Below are 17616 nucleotides of genomic sequence, written 5' to 3' on the forward strand. Positions count from 1 at the left end.
AAATTTCAAGTCCATTGGACGAAGGGATCAGGTCGAATATTGAATTACAAGATTTTACCGAGACAATCAAACAAACAAACATACACAAAAGCTAAATAAAATGTTTTAAAATGAACAAGGACAGGTAGTAACAGGCTGTGGCAAAGCAGAAATGTCTGAGTTAGAGTTGGTTACATCAGGGATCGGCACTTAGCCCTTTTCTGTTTGATGTATTGAATGAAGGGATGTAATGAATGAAGGGATTATGAATGGCAATCTATAGAAATTTTTGTATGTTGATGATCTGTTGATTATCGCAAAGTAAAGATTTGCAATGATGGGTAAAAGAGTGGTAGAAATCTCTTGAATGGGTTGATACAAAGATAAATATGGGGACAACAGATTATAGTATTCAGCAAAAAGGAAGGAATGATATTACTTATATAAAAACAAATGACGACCTGGTTATGAACTGGTTGGGAATTTCAAGTACTAAGATCTATTTTAAGCTTGGGTAGATGGTGTAAAGCTTAGATTGAAAGCAGGATAAAAGCAGTTGGGGGAAATGGAGGGAGTAGAAGGCTAATGGGTGACAACAGAATGAAAATATACTAAAATTAAGCATCCCTTTTACCCTGAGAAATGCAGGGCACTTCTTTTTTGCTGGAAGACTGTAGGAATTAATGAAAGAGTATAAATGCAATTATCCAAGGACGGTGTATTAAAATTAATCATGGCTGTAAAAACATTGTGAAATTTTAAAGTAAAAAAAACTTTGGAAACAATGAGATTCTGTTTATAGCTAGGTTTGGAGAGCGAAAAACAAATAGTAGTTCTAGATTATTTCAAGGCAAAGGTAGATGGTAGAGAAGGAGTTTTTAGTTGATAAGTATGGGGTGTTTTAAGTGAAGAGTATAGAAAGCCTTGTACGTAGAAATGTGCGCTGATATTTACTTAGATTTAGGGAGTATGCGATTTCCAAAGTTTATGGATGTAGTAAAGAGTAGAGGAAAGGTATGTCGTCTGTGTAAATATTATCTGATTAAATGATTAAAAAGGTGTCCGGAAATGCAATTAGGAGAGAAATGAGACTTCTGTACAGTTCAAGATGGATGGGAAAGGGATTATGATGTGATACACTGAAATAGAAGGAGTACAGGAGGTGTAAGCTAATTTCCAGGATGTCGTTACTGAATAAGAAGGGAATTGTAGCTTGCAGAGGTTTGTAGGAAGAACTTATAAATGCAACAAGTAGAGAGTCGTTGATAAGAGAAGTTTAGAGAAGGAATCTTCGCAATTATCACAAGAAAATAGGAAGTTGTGCGGGTGGGATGCAAATGTGTAGCTTCAGTTTCTCCTTCCTTCTTAATCCCCATGTTGTTTTCAACTATACATCATCACTTGTGTGGTTATAGTACAATAGGTTTTTAGTTTCAGTTTATTTGGCATTCTTTTGTCATACACTGCCCTTGCCACCCCACTCCATTTTCCCCAAGCTGCTTTTACCCTGCTTTCAGCTTCAACTTCATACCATCCTTGCTGGCTTACAATAGATTCTAAGTACTTGAAATTCTGTATCTGATTTAGATATGGGCTCCTTCTATCCTGCAATAAAAACCTGATTTCTCCTTTCTTTTTAGACACCTTAAATACAAAACATAGCTTTACCCCCATTTACCTTCATACCACCCTTTTCAAAAGATATCTGCTTCTCTCTTACCCTTCATTGCAATTAACCAATCACTGGATTGTCTATAAATAACAACACTTCTAGATCATTGGCATATAACAATTCCCCATGATCACCTGTATTTAATAATTCTTGATTTTCATTTCTAATCCCTTAAATTAATATATCCATCACCGATACCTACAGAATGGGCCAACTGCCGAACTTTGATATGAACAACTCGAACTTTAAACATTTCTGTTATACTACTGTTATTACTGTTGCCCTTGTTCAATTATACATCTCAAGTACCAAAACGCCACCTCGCTTAGTCTTCTTTTAAATGTCATTTTAGGACTATCAGTGCACAGTAGAAGTTCTGATTACCTTATAACATGTAACTGTAAATCTCCCTCTTGTGCAACTACGTTGGCGATCACCAATTTTCACAATAGTTTGCAATCTTTCATCAAATATTCGTTCTAAAACCTTCAACAAAATTTTTAGTCAATCTATTTCTTATATAATTACCACACTCCACAATATTTCCTTTTTGTATAAACACATTTAAAATCAGACTTTCTTCCCAGTCATATACCACTATTTCGTTTTCCCACACTACATTTAACAGCTCAAATATATACATTTCAATTTGTACCTCTGATGGAATTGATGTTTTGCCAGTTTTCATTTAACCTGTAGCCTTCTGAATTTATATAGATTGTATCTCAGTCACTGGTCCCTCCACAGTCTTTGCTTCCCTAAATCATCTCTTCATTTTCTGTTATGAAAGGGCACATATAATAACCAGATCAGCTTCATTATGTCTTCATCCTTCAGCAAGATATTTCCTTCTCTATAGTTGATGATACATGACTGACCAAATCTTTTCTTTGCTGTTTCCTTGAGTTGTTATTCCCAACCTTGTACTGAAGTCCTTTGTTGTTCCTGTTACTATGCTCACTTCGTCTAGATAATTGGAAAGAGTAGATATGGATATGAGGAGGTTCATGGAGGCCATGGATTTGGATTAAGGAAAGAAGATGGAGAATATATAGTGTAAAGGGCACCGAGGTCTGAATTAGTGTGGATGAACACCTGGTTAATAAATTCAGATCATCTTTTAGTGATATGTGAGTGTATACTTACAAAGCCAAATATAATACTTTATGTTTCGGACGGGGTTGGGGGTTGTGGGGGGGAGAAGCGGTTTAGTAAATTGTAATTTTTGGTGATGCATATGTGAAGCAAGATAGATTGCTAGTGTTATAGATTAACATGAATTGTAGTAAACCCAAGAAGAGCTTAAAGAGGTCAAGAATTAAAATAAGGGATCTTAAAGGAGAACAGTGTGAGCAGTATAAATTGTTTGTAAGAGAAGAAATCAAACAGGAATAAAGTCGAGAGAGGAGGGAGTTGGTAGAGTAGAAAATATTTGGAATGATCAATATGAAAACTTGTGTAAAAAGTGCTGAGGAAGAAGCTGAGTGGACAAATGGCGTTGGATCAGAGGTCTGTGGGTGGTTGTAGCAGTTTAAGTTGCAGAAGTTTTGGTGCAATGGAGGTCCATGGTCCATCTGAATGAATGGATTATCAAGGTTGTAATTGTTTTTCTAAACAATATGTATATACAGGTGTGCGTGTATATATGTATATATATTGTAACGTACATACACGAGATGCATGTTGAAGTCCTCAATTTAAGAAATCAGTAAAAATAAAATTAGTACAAAAATCAAGACCACCCAAGATGGCGTACGGAGGCCGCATCTCCCCGCTCCCTAGTAATTAACAATTCGATATTGCATAAAATTATCCTACTTCGCTCCTTCCCTAAAAACTCTGACTCTTCTACTGATCCCATTGTCATTATTTTTCCACACCTGGTGCTGTCGCTCATTTCATTTTTAGGCAGCTGTCAACACCCCAAGAAAGCCGGCACCAAGATGGGACAAAAACAAGAGACAAAGAAAGCAGAGAAGGAAGACGGCTGGAGAAGCGAGTCCAAGAGTCATTCCTATAGCATACGTAGTACTGTTCACACCGGGGGAAATTTTCCCGGGCCACTCACACCCCCTCTTACTGTCCGGGGTCAAGGCTTCTCACTCCCCTGATGCTCATTTCCCAGTGCCCAGCTCTCTACTTCAAGACTTCGATTGTCTAAAAACACAGGTACAGTTTGGCTTTGAAATTTGTTCGACGCACAATTCTTTTCCTTCCTTAATTACTGTCTGCTCTCATAATGTATAACGAACCCCCCCATTTGAATCTCCTTCAGAAAATAAACAAGTGAGGATTTATTTGTGACTTGTAACTAGAATTGTTCATTTATCTTTCTATTCTCATGACATTGTTAAGTTACTTACATTCTCTGCCTTACGCAACTCCCAAATACATAAATCGCGTTTTAGATCAAGAATTACAAGGCATCCTTAATTTGCAGAATTAGGAGAACGCCAGACACTGTGTACCTCACCCATGTTCCACGGGGCCAAAGAGATCCATACAGCCATCCATTTTCAAGTCCCAGGGTAGAAGAATGAAGAGCTGCTGATAACTATTATTTTATGATGGGCAATGATTTAAACAAGTATTTTATCCCTTTAAATTCTGGGTTCTACATAAAGGGATTTACATTTTCTGGGGTTTACATAGTGGCACTATTTGATTTGTTAATTAACGTAACCTCAGTGCCATGGAACTAGTGACTTCAGCTCCTGTGTAAAATTCTCCTGAGTGACATAATAATAAACTTTGTTAAATGTAACTTTGTAACTTTACATTTCCTTTAAATCCATCATTTTTTAAATAGCTTTTTCCTCCCCTTTCTCTTTTGTTTCTTGCGGCACCCAGACTTGTAAGAAGTCTTTTAATTTTAGAGTAAATGATAAATCTCACGCAACCATGAACATAACAATATGTATATATTATATATATATTTTATATATATATTCATACATACATATATATATATTATAAATATAACGTAATTTTTCTCACGAAAATAGCTTTTAATGCGAAGGTCCTTCAGAGAAATCCATTTTGTGGAAAAGATTTTGATAAAAAATTACATTTCTCCTTCGTCAGTGGCAATATTGAAGTGTTTTCAAATTGAGATATTTATTATAGGATAGTATAGTGAGAAGAATAAGCATAATCTATATTACGATACCTGATTTGCTGTAGGATCAGTTAGTGAAGTGCTTTGTGTTATACTCACTCTCTCTCTCTCTCTCTCTCTTACACAAACCCAAATATATATATTATATATATACACACACTATGTATATATATATATATATATATATATATATATATATATATATATATATATATAAACATACATCGAGCTACAATGTCCTTTAATATCTAATTCGCTCTACCTCGGAAATAATATATTTTCATGTATGCTTAACCGACGGGGAATTTTTTTTTATAATAGATTTACCTGTACCTGGGCGCGAACGCAGGAGACATTCAAATCCAGGTACGTCAGTGAAGCTCTTCCACCCCACCACCGCGAGAGGCCCAAAAGTTAATGTCGTTTCTCACCCTCAAATACCTCTCGCGCTGAGGTACTCGTTGGTTTGGAGACAACATCAACCCGCCTCGACTCCGGTAGTGTAAGTAGCGCTTTTTGACAACACGTAGCATTTACATAAGTCATATCACATTACCGTGATTCATATACATACATCGAGCTACAATGTCCTTTAATATCTAATTCGCTCTACCTCGGAATTAATATATTTTCATATATGCTTAACCGAAGGGGAATTTTTTCTCGATAATAGATTTACCTGTACCTGGGCCTCTCGTGGTGGTGGGGTGGAAGAGCTTCACTGACGTGCCTGGATTTGAATGTCTCCTGCGTTCGCGCCCAGGTACAGGTAAATCTATTATCGAGAAAAAATTCCACTTCGGTTAAGCATATATGAAAATATATTAATTCCGAGGTAGAGCGAATTAGATATTAAAGGACATTGTAGCTCAATATATGATATATATATATAATATATATATATATATATATATATATATATATACATATATATATAATATAATATATATATATAATATATATATATATATTATATATATATATATATATATATATATATTTGCTAAGAGGGTTAACACTCAGGGCAACTCGCCTTTCAGGAATAAAAATTTTTCCCAATAAACAAAGAAAATAACCTGTTAATTAAGTTTGCTTGCCACGGCACGCTGACGGTCGGCCATGGAATATTTGCCCCGTCACCCTCATTCTGTTATTCCATTTTTGGTTTTTATTGTCTTGAGCTCTGTGACTGTAATAAACCTCTTTTCCTGGTTACTGACCCGCTTTCGGAGGAGATGCCTAGCCACCTGAATGACCGAAGGCACTAATTAAGATGTCCTTGCCTTCTGTATAACCTGAGCTATAACCATCCTTCCTTCGCCAAGGAGAAAATTGAACCTGTTAACCTCCCGGTATTCTTAACAAGAGAGTAGATGTATGAAGAATGCATCTGGATGCCTTCCTGGCTCTGAAGTCAGCGACCCTATTAGATTATATCTAGCCCCCGATCATAGGATGTTGGGAGAGATGAGAACACCACCAAGCAAGTCACACCTTTGGCTGTCCGCTCCTTCAGAGCCAATATCCCTCTGTGACTGAATGACTCAGTCCTAGTATCTTGATACCATTGCTAACTTGCGTCCTTTCACTGGTACACTACAGGAGCCCTATCTTCAGAATTAAGGTATAGTAAGGAATTGAGGTTGTCCAGTCACTTGGTTTTTCCTCTAAAATTTCCGTTTCCAAGGCAACTTTTACATAGACCTGACCTGTCCTGTCATGTTAAACTGGTGTCACATGTTTATTCAGTATTGTTTCATGGAAAGATGATTTCTGTCAACCTCAGCGCTAGCTTCTTATAATTGCTATTATTGTTAATTCCTCAAGTGATCGTATGCCTTTCTCTATTGCAGAAATGAGTGCTTGCCACTGTGGATCCCTCTGACACGACTGTATACTTATTGGTTACACCAGACATTTATAAATGTAACCTTATAAGCAGTGCCATTGAAGTTTAATCCCCAGCACTCAGTTAACATCCATTATTAATTTTCTATTCTGCTGCAGGTCCCCCAATGGTTTGCCTAATTCCTCCATGTCTTCTGATTTTGTATTGTAAATATATGTAATTCATTTAGTTATTGTGAGAATTTCTCTCCAGAATCCCTCTAAAGTAAGGTCTTAAGCCCTTATTCTTTCTCTTTTTATCTTACTTTTGTAGGTGAACAGTCAGATCAGCAAAATCCTTGTGGTAAGTTTAATAAAGCCCACCTTCAGGCATAAGAATGGGCGATCTGGCCAATAAGGTTGCATTGTATATTGCTCCCTGCAATATACAATGCAACTAGCTTTCTTACCCTTGCAATGGCTAGCTGAATTTGCAAGACAGAAAAGAACCCTTTTAGCATAAATTCCTTAACCTGCGCATACACAGTCGGACAGAGGTTACACAGCCCAAGTATTCTGTTAATGTAATGTTACTGTAATTGTAATTTGTGACTGGCATTTCCTTTGTATGCATACCAAACATATCATATCCTCCCAGGAGAGAGAGTGGTTTCATTCAAAATACAAGAATTTGCTGCTAAAGTATGTTAGCGAATTTACATGTCTTAATATCATAGGACTTGGCCAGGAAGTGAAATATTAGAAATATTATAATTAGTGTAAAGTGCAATCATTTACCATACGTGGTTTTTTGGACAATTTGCAGTCTATTAGCTTGGAACACAGTATCTGGCAACCCCATTCAAGTACGCTCAGGATTGGTGCTGCCGCCTTATTACTCTTTCCCACACAATGAATGACTAATTCATCATTTCATATACACTCACTTTGTCCTAAAATTCCTAGTCCCTTCATTTGAGCATTTGCATTTAAGATTTCAACTCGCCTTTGCATACAATGATTCATTATGTGTAAAATGATTGGGTTTCCATCAGTCTTCATAAGTTAGCGTGGAGAGCGTGGGGGTGCGTGTTTGCTCTTATGCTCAAATCAGGTGAGTCTCAATCTTTACACTCGATTATCTGGAACGAGTCCACACACCTAAGTGTAAAAAAACTCAGTCATTGAACTCATCCCGCCTCTACAAGTGTACCACTGTCGCTGCTGTGTCTCATTATATGTTCTTCCGAACTATATAACCTAAACTCCATTTCTTGGAACCCATAACCTCTGCACTATAACTGGGAACATCCATGTGTATGTTATCTATTGTTTTTTAAACAAATCAACTGCCGGAACAAACAAATCATTCCTCAGAACTCTGCCACTGCACTCGGCAAACGAGCGATTGTCTCGTGTGTAAATTATTCCGCCTACCTTTATCCATGATTTCACCACACATTGAGTGCCACTGTAAGTCTGCCTCATTTGCGACTTGGGCCATGTTATCACCAATCTGCACCTTATGTGCAACTCACCAGAGTACTTATTGAATCACTGGTCCAGTGGTTTCGCCACAGCTTTGAGTGCTGTAAATGGCACCCAAGTGCCAAAACAAAAAACCATCACTTCTGTTCTATATAAGAACACTACCAGCACCGTGTTCCTTGACATTGAGTGCCACTAGTGTATCCTTCACCTTAATTGCATTACAGGTAACCCCATTTTGGGCCCTAGAGTACCACCCACTCATTCCAAGGAATACTCCCAATGCCACCCTCTCCATAGGGCGTACTGCTACAGTATTTGTAGGCACTCGGCTGAATCACTCCCCTTAATATCATGCCCATTGTCTTCCAAAGGCTACTCTTTCATTTACTAGTGGTTCCACTCATAGGGCTACACTGGGCCCCCAGGCCAAAACGATCTTTCATAACTTTGGATGATCGGAATGCTTGGGGGAGAGTAAAATGGCCTTTGCTGATGTACAGTCCTGTTCAAGTGCAGGATTTATCATATTCATTTCATTTCTCATTTTTCCATCTAGCCACACTTTCATTTCAGTGCTGAATGATCTTATAGGTCCCAGCGCTTGGGCTATGCCCTAAATTCCATAATCCATCCATCCATAGGGCTACGCCATAGCATAATCACACCCTGCCAAAGCATAGTGCCATTTCCATACCTTGCAAATGCTTGCACAGCTAAAAACCCCTTCCCACCCCCTCCACACCTTGTTCACTCTGTCCCAAGACCAGTTCAACACGCTGTAACCCACCAGCACCATGGCAGAAAATTTCAATGCCTTCGTGGATATGGGGAAAGATGCAGGTTTCACAGGAGAGCTCATCCAATGGGTACAAGAACAGCTAAGTGGCTTACTCCTGAGGGAGACACAGTAGAGAGAAGAAGTAAGGAAGAGAGAAGAAATGGAGGAGAGGGAGAGAAAGCAGAAAGAAGAAGAGTTGATAGAGAGAGAAACAAAGGAGGAGAGGGGGAGAAAGCAGAAAGAAGAAGAGAGAGAGGAGAAGGAGAGAGAAGCAAGCATGGAGAGGGAGAGAAAGCAGAAAGTAGATAGGCATCAAGAAATTCAACTGGAGCAAGCTTGGTAACCTAACGCAGTGAGTGGCCTTGGGCCAATCACAACCAGCTATCCTCCACCTTCCATGCCTCATTAAACCCCTTCTGAGTATCTCCTCAGTGATCCTGGAGTGGAATGAAGATGAGCCAGAAGCTTGGTTAGACCAAATGGAACACGTCTGAGGAACTTCTCTCCTACCGAAGCGGAGATTACCCTGCTCCTCAGGAAATACATAGGTGAAAAGGTCCAGGTCACCTTTCGATCCTAAGACGCTAGTTATCAAGGTAACCTCGAAGAGGCCAGGAAGACAGTCATGTAAGCCTACGAAATCACCTCTGAACGCCGGAGATAACGTTGGAGTAGCCTACCAAAGGAAGCAGGTCAACTTGGACAGATTGGTTATATCATAAGACTTGACCTGTTAAGTACTGGCTGGGAGCCCTCGACATCACAACGTTTGAGGAACTGCTAGTGTGTGTACAGCTGAAGGATTTCTAATACTATGTTCCAAGTTCTCTAGCCACCTACCTATGTGTTGTCACTTGGAGGATGATGAGGACACCTATCATCCTCCTGCCAGGTTCCTGAATTGAAGGATAACCCTTAATCACACCGCAATGCCAGGCTAACCAAAGAATGGGCCCTCTTCTACACCTGTATGCTCTTATTGCAAAAGTAAGGGGCACTTTGAATCCCAGTCCAAATTTCAAGGTAGAACTGCTGCAATGCCTCCCTCAGATTAATCCAAGCAACATCATAAAGCTTCTTTAGCTTCTAAAAGGGATTTCAGCATAATTATTGCATTGCCTGCAAGGTCTGTGGGCACTCCATCCCCTGGGAGGATTACCCTATCAAAGTACCTACACCTGCCATTGGTCTGGTGTTTACTAATCAGCCATCATTTGGCCCTCCAGCCGGCGGTCCTATATTTGCAGCACCTCCTCGAGGTAGCTACCCAGCATGTCAGGTTAAGGCATTTGAAGACATAGGCACCCAAATCTCCTTGATACAGGAAGACTATGTCCACTATGGGGCTACAATTGACAAACAGAAACTACTCACCGTTGAGAGAATCAATCATGTAAAATTGATATTCCCAACAGTTCATTTGGTGGTCAGTAATCCCAACAGAACTAAGGTCTACAATCTTGCAGTAGCATTTTACTTTCCTAGGGCTGTGAACTGATCCTGGAACAGAAATATTGGTCCCCACCTAACTCAAGACAATCCAGGGGTCCTAACCCCTTAAAGACTCCATCAAGCACAAATAGTCCTCACAGACCTGCCTTAGAATCACTGCCAGTGCTACTTGAGCGCCCTGAGTAGTGCCACACTTTGTCCGTCCTGAACATTGAGCCCTCACTATATTTAATTCCCTTGCCAGGCCCTGCCCTAATGCTAGTGCCAGAGCACATCATAGATCTCCCTTCATGGGTTACCAAACTTGCCTCAAATTCCCTGCCAGTGCCATTTGAGCCCCCTGAGCACTGCCACGCTCCATCTGTCACGAATGTTGGGTGGGTCAGTTTTAAACTTAATTCTTGTGCCTGGTCCTGCCTTAGTGCCAGCGCCAGAGCACTCCACATATCTCCCTTTGGAGATCCCAGTCTGGATCACCTCTCTTCACCCGACTTGGCCCTTCTACCAGTGTCGGTGGCAAGAGAGCCAACACAAAAATTTAAATAGGGTCTCACCGGATTCTCCTAACTACAGCAGAAGCTCATCCCCTGGCTCGGCCTCACAATCGGTGCCCAAGTCGGTCATTGTAACCTGTGAGCCTCTTATGCCCACGAAGAGCTCTTTCTCTCTTTCCCAGTCCTTATAAGATAAGATTCTGATGGAAAATTCTGCCATATGTCAACAGGCCGAAGTACTCAAGGAACTGTGACGGCAAATGATAGAAATTGTAGGTACTGCTTCAGCTTCAGTTGCCATAGCAGCTGGAACAGATGGCACTCCAAAGCCTTCCTTGGACTCAGTCCCACTGATTCCTCCTACAACATCAAACCACCACCCTAAAAGAGGGTCAAGGAAGAAAAGCCGGAGGCATAGAATCCCCAGGCAGCCTAAGAGAGCCACTGAGTTCTCCTGGCACTCGTGCCCATATGGCACAGTGCCTTACTGTATCTTATGAAGAACTTTAGCACCTCCAGTCATAGTAGGATGCCAGGTTTCTTCCCTTTTTAATACTTCTTATAACTGTAACTTGATCTCTTATTGTAACATTCGCTTCCTGTAACTTTAATCATTTATAACCTCATTTTATGCCTTGCATCACTCTTTTACTTTGCACCACACTGCCAATGTAGAGTGCCAATCGCCAGATCTTTGACTTTCCTTCTGTGCAATGACTTGCATGGCAAATTTAAACTGTATGTAACAGAGCCAGTAGGCCCTTACGACGCTAGTGCTACACTATACCTAAGTACCATGGCTTCACCTAACCTAGAACCCCGAGTACTACCTTTACGTCGCCTCATCAAGGCAACTAACTGCATGAATTTATATATAACTAAGATAATCTAGCATTTAAGTGCTTGACTAACTTGTAGGTCCTAAATCTAATGATAATTCTATGCAGTTATGTTATGCCTATAATAATAAATCATGACATAACTTATAAAGTTAATGTGATCTATTTTTCTTTGTGACTTATAGTAAGTACTGTTTCATTTTAACCCTCAATTACTAACGTAAATTACTTGAAGTAACAAATTGATTCTGCACTAAAGTAACTATTACCACTATTGCGAAATCCCAATTTTAATAAATCAATATGGTGGCCTCTTTTACAAGGCAATCGTAAATTTTACGAAGTTTTACAAGATTTTTCTAATAAATAAAGTTATTTTATTTTTGTAAAATTATAATTATAGCTCACACAATATTGAAACAGATGAGAAATAAAATTAGTAATAAATTTTGAGCATATTTGGATTTACACTTTTTTTCTAATATTTCTTTGCGCTTTTCTTTGCAAAATTACATTTATAACTGACATACTATCATAAAAGATAATAACTAAAACCAACAGCAACAACTTGGTATATTTATGAGCAAATTTACAAAAAGACATCATGTAAGAGAAAGAGGCACAACATAACATCTTCCCTTGAAGTCAAGATCCCAACTAAGCCCTGAGCTGCCGAGTCTCTCACATTAGGTTTCTCATATTAGGCAGTCTAAAAGTTGCCATTAGTGAGTTTATGGGGTATAGAAGTAATGGCACCTCTTTCCTGCCTGATTCCCCCAAATCGATGGCGCATAATATTGCTACTCACCATGAGTCACTGTGTCCACCACCCAAAATCTGTTATTACTACTCATGTGAGCATGTCTGTCCATTAAGGGTTAAATCAATCAAGGGGTAGCAGAGAAGTTTTTCTTAAAAGGCAAATGACCTTGCCTGCAGGCATTCCAATTCAATTAAGTTTGCTTGCTGCGACACGCTGATGGTCAGTCATCGAAAATTTTCCCTTTCACCCTCATTCTGTTATTCCATTGTTGCTTTTAACCCTCACTTGAGCTCCGTGAGTGCAATAAACCTCTTATTCCAGATTACTGACCCGAACTTGGAGGAAATGCCTGACTACCTTAATGATACAGGGTACTGATTAAGATGTCTGCACCTCCTTTATGACTTGAGAGGCAGATTAACCGACCAGCCTTTGCCAAGAAGAAAGTTTGACTCATTAGCCACCTGCCATTCGCATCTGGATGCCTTCAGGGCTCCAAAGCCGGTAAACCCGATAACAGGACATAAGGAGAGACCAGAATACAACCGAGCAAGTCACATCTCTGGCTATCCTCTCCTTAAGAGCCAGTATTCCTCTGTAGCTGAATGAGTCGGTACTAGTATCCTATCCCGCGTCCTTCCATTGGTATGACTACAGGACCCATGTCTTCAAAATTATGGTAGAGTAAGACTTTGGGGTTATCCAGTTACTTAGTTTTTCTTCTCCTAAACGTTTACGTTTCTAAGGCAACTTTTGCATAGACCTGTCATGTTAAACTCGTGTCACAAATTTATTCAGTAGTGTTACATGTATAGAGGATTTCTGTCTCCTGCGCTATCCTTTTATACTCGCTATTATTGTTAATCTTCAAGTGATCGTATGCCTTTTTCTATTGCAGAAAGGAGTGCTTACCGATGTGGGCCCCTCTATCACGAATGTATTCTTGTTGGTTACCCAGGAGAAATGTCCAAATGTTAACTTTATGAACAGTACAATTGAAGTTTAATCGCCGGCACTCAATTAACATTCAATATTCGTTTTATGTGCTGCTGCAAGTCCCCCAGTGGCGTGCCTCATTCCTCCTTGTCTTTTGATATTCTATTGGAAATACATGTAATTTAGTTATCGTGAGAATTTCTCTCCAAAATCCCTCTAAAGTAAGGTCTTACACCCTTATTCATTTTCTTTTTACGCTTAAAGGTGAGGCTCAATTAAACTTACCACGAGGATGTTGATGATCTGAATGTTCACTTACACGGGTAGAATAAAGAGAATAATAATAAGTATATCTTAGTTTTTCCAGACCACTGAGCTGATTAACAGCTCTCCTAGGCCTGGCCCAAAGGATTAGACATTTTTACGTGGCTAGGTACCAAGTGGTCACCTAGCAACGGGGCCTACAGCTTATTGTGGGATCCGAACCACACTATATCGAGAAATAAATTGATAAAGAGAGAATGAATAAGGTCTCAAGACCTTACTATAGAGGGATTGTGGAAAGAAATTCCCAGGATAACTAAATAACTTTTATTTCCTATATAAAATCTCAAGACACGGAAGAATGAAACATGCCATTGGGAGACCTGCGGCAGCACATAAAACGACTAATGAATGTTTAATTGAGTGCCGGGGATTAAACATCATAAAGAGAACGTTATATACATTGTTCAACGAAGTCAGGGAACAGGAAGAAAGAAAACAGAACATGCTGACAACAGTAAAGAATGGATTAACAATAACATAAAGCTTTTGTAAACTATTCACTTTCTTTAGGGCCTTCGCTGTGGCATTATATATATATATATATATATATATATATATATATATATATATATATATATATATATATATATATATATATATTATATGTATATATATGTGTGTGTGTGTGTGTGTGCCACAACGGAGGGCTTAGAGAAAGTGAATAATTTATAAAAGTTTTATGTTATCGTTAAGCCATTCCTTATTGTTGTCAGTATGTTCTCTTTTCTTTCTTCCTGTTCCCTGACTTCGTTGAACTATGTACTATATAACGTTCTCTTCATGATGTTCCTTCTGATGTTATGAAATTATGTGCAGCAGTTTGCTTGTTTATATCTACAGGCACCGGACAGTGTGCATTGAGAGGGTCTCAGTGATGCTTGTTATTGATTGAGACAGCCTCTGCTATCACATGATTATTAAATCTTTTCTCAAGCTAGAAATTTCGAGTCCCTAGTATACTCCTTTATTATTTCAGCTTATGCTAGGTCTGGGATCAGTCACAGTGCGCGAAAATTCATCATTGTTCTGGGAATGGAATTTGTTATTCATAGGCAAATGTTTAGTACACTTATGCTTCAAGATATGATGTCTTAAATATAAGTATAAAAGTATTACATTGTTGTGCATTGGTCATGCTTTGATTTATCATACGATAAATAGGTTCTGGGAAGACGCCGTCTGACGAGAGCAGAGTTCTGGTTCAGATTTATTTTGGTCAAAATTATTAAATTTGTGCAGTCCATATCTTCTACATTAAGTTAATTCAAAGAAATAAGTTTTCAATTTGTTTAAAGAGCCAATGAGAGTGCAAGCGAACATAGTGATTAAGATTTTGTGCCAATCAGTATTTCAGCATAAAAGAACTGTAGAGTGAAATTAGATTAGGTCGCAATAGGAATGGAAGCAAAGAAGTCCTTTTTTTAATATTGCATTTTCCAGAGTAATGAACAATTGTTTGCAAACAAACTACATGTTTTTCAAGCAATGTTGTAATATTGGAGAAGTATGTGTAACTCACAAAGAGCAAGACATTTGATCTTTACCTTATTCTGAATATAATATACACATTCAAAGGGTATTTTCTATTGCCATATCTAACCTGACGATCCTGATGATGAGCTTGATGAAATTGTTGATCCTCCAGAAGACCCAGACGAAGATGAAGAAATAGTTGATCCATCAGAAGAAGAGGAACTTGTTGAATCTCCTGAAGAAGTTGAACCTGGAGAGCTAGTAGATACTCCTGTAGAAGTGGATCCTTCAGAACTACTAGACCCTCCTGAAGAAGTAGAGCCAACAGAACTAGACGATCCTCCTGAAGAGGTAGAGTCAGCGGAACTGGTAGATCCTTCTGAAGAAGTAGAGTCAGCAGAACTGGACGATCCTCCAGAAGAAGTGGAGTCAGCTGAACTAGATGATCCTCCAGAAGAGGTAGAGTCGACAGAACTAGTGGATCCTCCTGAAGAAGTGGGGCCAGCAGAACTAGAAGATCCTCCTGAAGATGAGGAGCCAACAGAACTAGATGATCCTCCTGAAGAGGTAGAGTCAACGGAACTAGAAGATCCTCCTGAAGAGGTAGAGTCAACGGAACTAGAAGATCCTCCTGAAGAAGTGGGGCCATCAGAACTAGAAGATCCTCCTGAAGATGTGGAGCCAGCAGAAGTAGACGACCCTCCTGAAGAGGTAGAGTCAGCAGAGCTAGTAGATCCTTCTGAAGAAGTGGAGCCAGCAGAACTAGTAGATCCTCCTGAAGAAGTGGAGCCAGGAGAACTAGACGATCCTCCTGAAGAGTTAGAGTCAGCAGAACTGGTAGATCCTTCTGAAGAGGTAGAGTCAGCAGAACTGGACGATCCTCCAGAAGAAGTGGAGTCAGCTGAACTAGATGATCCTCCTGAAGAAGTAGAGTCAACAGAACTAGTGGATCCTCCTGAAGAAGTGGGGCCAGCAGAACTAGAAGATCCTCCTGAAGATGAGGAGCCAACAGAACTAGATGATCCTCCTGAAGAGGTAGAATCAACGGAACTAGAAGATCCTCCTGAAGAAGTGGGGCCAGCAGAACTAGAAGATCCTCCTGAAGATGTGGAGCCAGCAGAAGTAGACGACCCTCCTGAAGAGGTAGAGTCAGCAGAGCTAGTAGATCCTTCTGAAGAAGTGGAGTCACCAGAACTAGTAGATCCTCCTGAAGAAGTGGAGCCAGCAGAACTAGACGATCCTCCTGAAGAAGTGGAGTCAGCAGAACTAGACGATCCTCCTGAAGAAGTGGAGTCAGCAGAACTAGTGGATCCTCCTGAAGAAGTGGAGTCAGCAGAACTAGAAGATCCTCCTGAAGAAGTGGAGCCAGCAGAACTAGACGATCCTCCAGAAGAAGTGGAGTCGCAGAAATAGCAAGATCCTCCGAAGAAGTGGAGTCAGCAGAATTAGAAGACCTCCTGAAGAAGATCAGAAGAACCTAGAAGATCCTGAAGAAGTGGAGTCAGCAGAACTAGAAGATCCTCCTGAAGAAGAGGAGTCAGCAGAACTAGAAGATCCTCCTGAAGAAGTGGAGTCAGCAGAACTAGAAGATCCTCCTGAAGAAGTGGAGTCAGCAATAGGAAGAAACCTAGAGATCCTCATGAAGAAGTGGAGTCAGCAGCACAGAACAAAGATCCTCCTGAAGAAGTGGAGCCAGCAGAACTAGACGATCCTCCTGAAGAAGTGGAGCCAGCAGAACTAGAAGATCCTCCTGAAGAAGTGGAGCCGCCAGAACTAGAGGATCCTCCTGAAGAAGTGGAGCCAGCAGAACTAGAAGATCCTCCTGAAGAAGTGGAGCCACCAGAAATAGATGATCCTTCTGAAGAAGTGGAGCCGCCAGAACTAGGCGATCCTCCTGAAGAAGTGGAACCAGCAGAACTAGAGGATCCTCCTGAAGAAGTGGAGCCGCCAGAACTAGATGATCCTCCTGAAGAGGTGGAGCCAGCAGAACTAGAAGATCCTCCTGAAGAAGTTGAGCCACCAGAACTAGACGATCCTCCTGAAGAAGTGGAACCAACAGAACTAGAAGATCCTCCTGAAGAAGTGGAGCCAGCAGAACTAGAAGATCCTCCTGAAGAAGTGGAGCCGCCAGAAATAGACGATCCTTCTGAAGAAGTGGAGCCGCCAGAACTAGGTGATCCTCCTGGAGAAGTGGAGCCAGCAGAACTAGAGGATCCTCCTGAAGAAGTGGAGCTGCCAGAACTAGATGATCCTCCTGAAGAGGTGGAGCCGGCAGAACTAGAAGATCCTCCTGAAGAAGTTGAGCCACCTGAACTAGACGATCCTCCTGAAGAAGTGAAGCCGCCAGAACTAGACGATCCTCCTGAAGAGGTGGAGCTGGCAGAACTAGAGGATCCTCCTGAAGATGTAGGTCCAGTGGAACTGTCAGAGCCTCCTGGAGACGTTGACCCACCAGAACTAGTTGGGC

The 17616-nt window shown here is 40.2% G+C and overlaps 2 protein-coding genes across 2 annotated transcripts in view; one reads left to right on the plus strand and one right to left on the minus strand.

The window, feature by feature from the left end:
• LOC135205514 (glutathione S-transferase Mu 4-like) overlaps positions 1-17616 on the plus strand; it is a 1039821-nt gene that overhangs the window by 293194 nt on the left and 729011 nt on the right. The gene's annotated exons all lie outside the window — the stretch shown is intronic.
• LOC135202527 (serine-rich adhesin for platelets-like) overlaps positions 1-17616 on the minus strand; it is a 66785-nt gene that overhangs the window by 27589 nt on the left and 21580 nt on the right. The window contains exons 8-10 of the mRNA XM_064231991.1: positions 16818-17616; positions 16661-16776; positions 15277-16569 (exon numbers count right to left, since the gene is read on the minus strand). The exon at positions 16818-17616 is cut by the window's right edge and continues 3 nt beyond it. Of these exons, the coding sequence (XP_064088061.1) occupies positions 15277-16569; positions 16661-16776; positions 16818-17616 (2208 nt within the window). The remainder of the gene's footprint in view (positions 1-15276; positions 16570-16660; positions 16777-16817) is intronic.

Source organism: Macrobrachium nipponense, chromosome 24, assembly GCF_015104395.2.
Source record: "Macrobrachium nipponense isolate FS-2020 chromosome 24, ASM1510439v2, whole genome shotgun sequence".
Taxonomy (NCBI): domain Eukaryota; kingdom Metazoa; phylum Arthropoda; class Malacostraca; order Decapoda; family Palaemonidae; genus Macrobrachium; species Macrobrachium nipponense.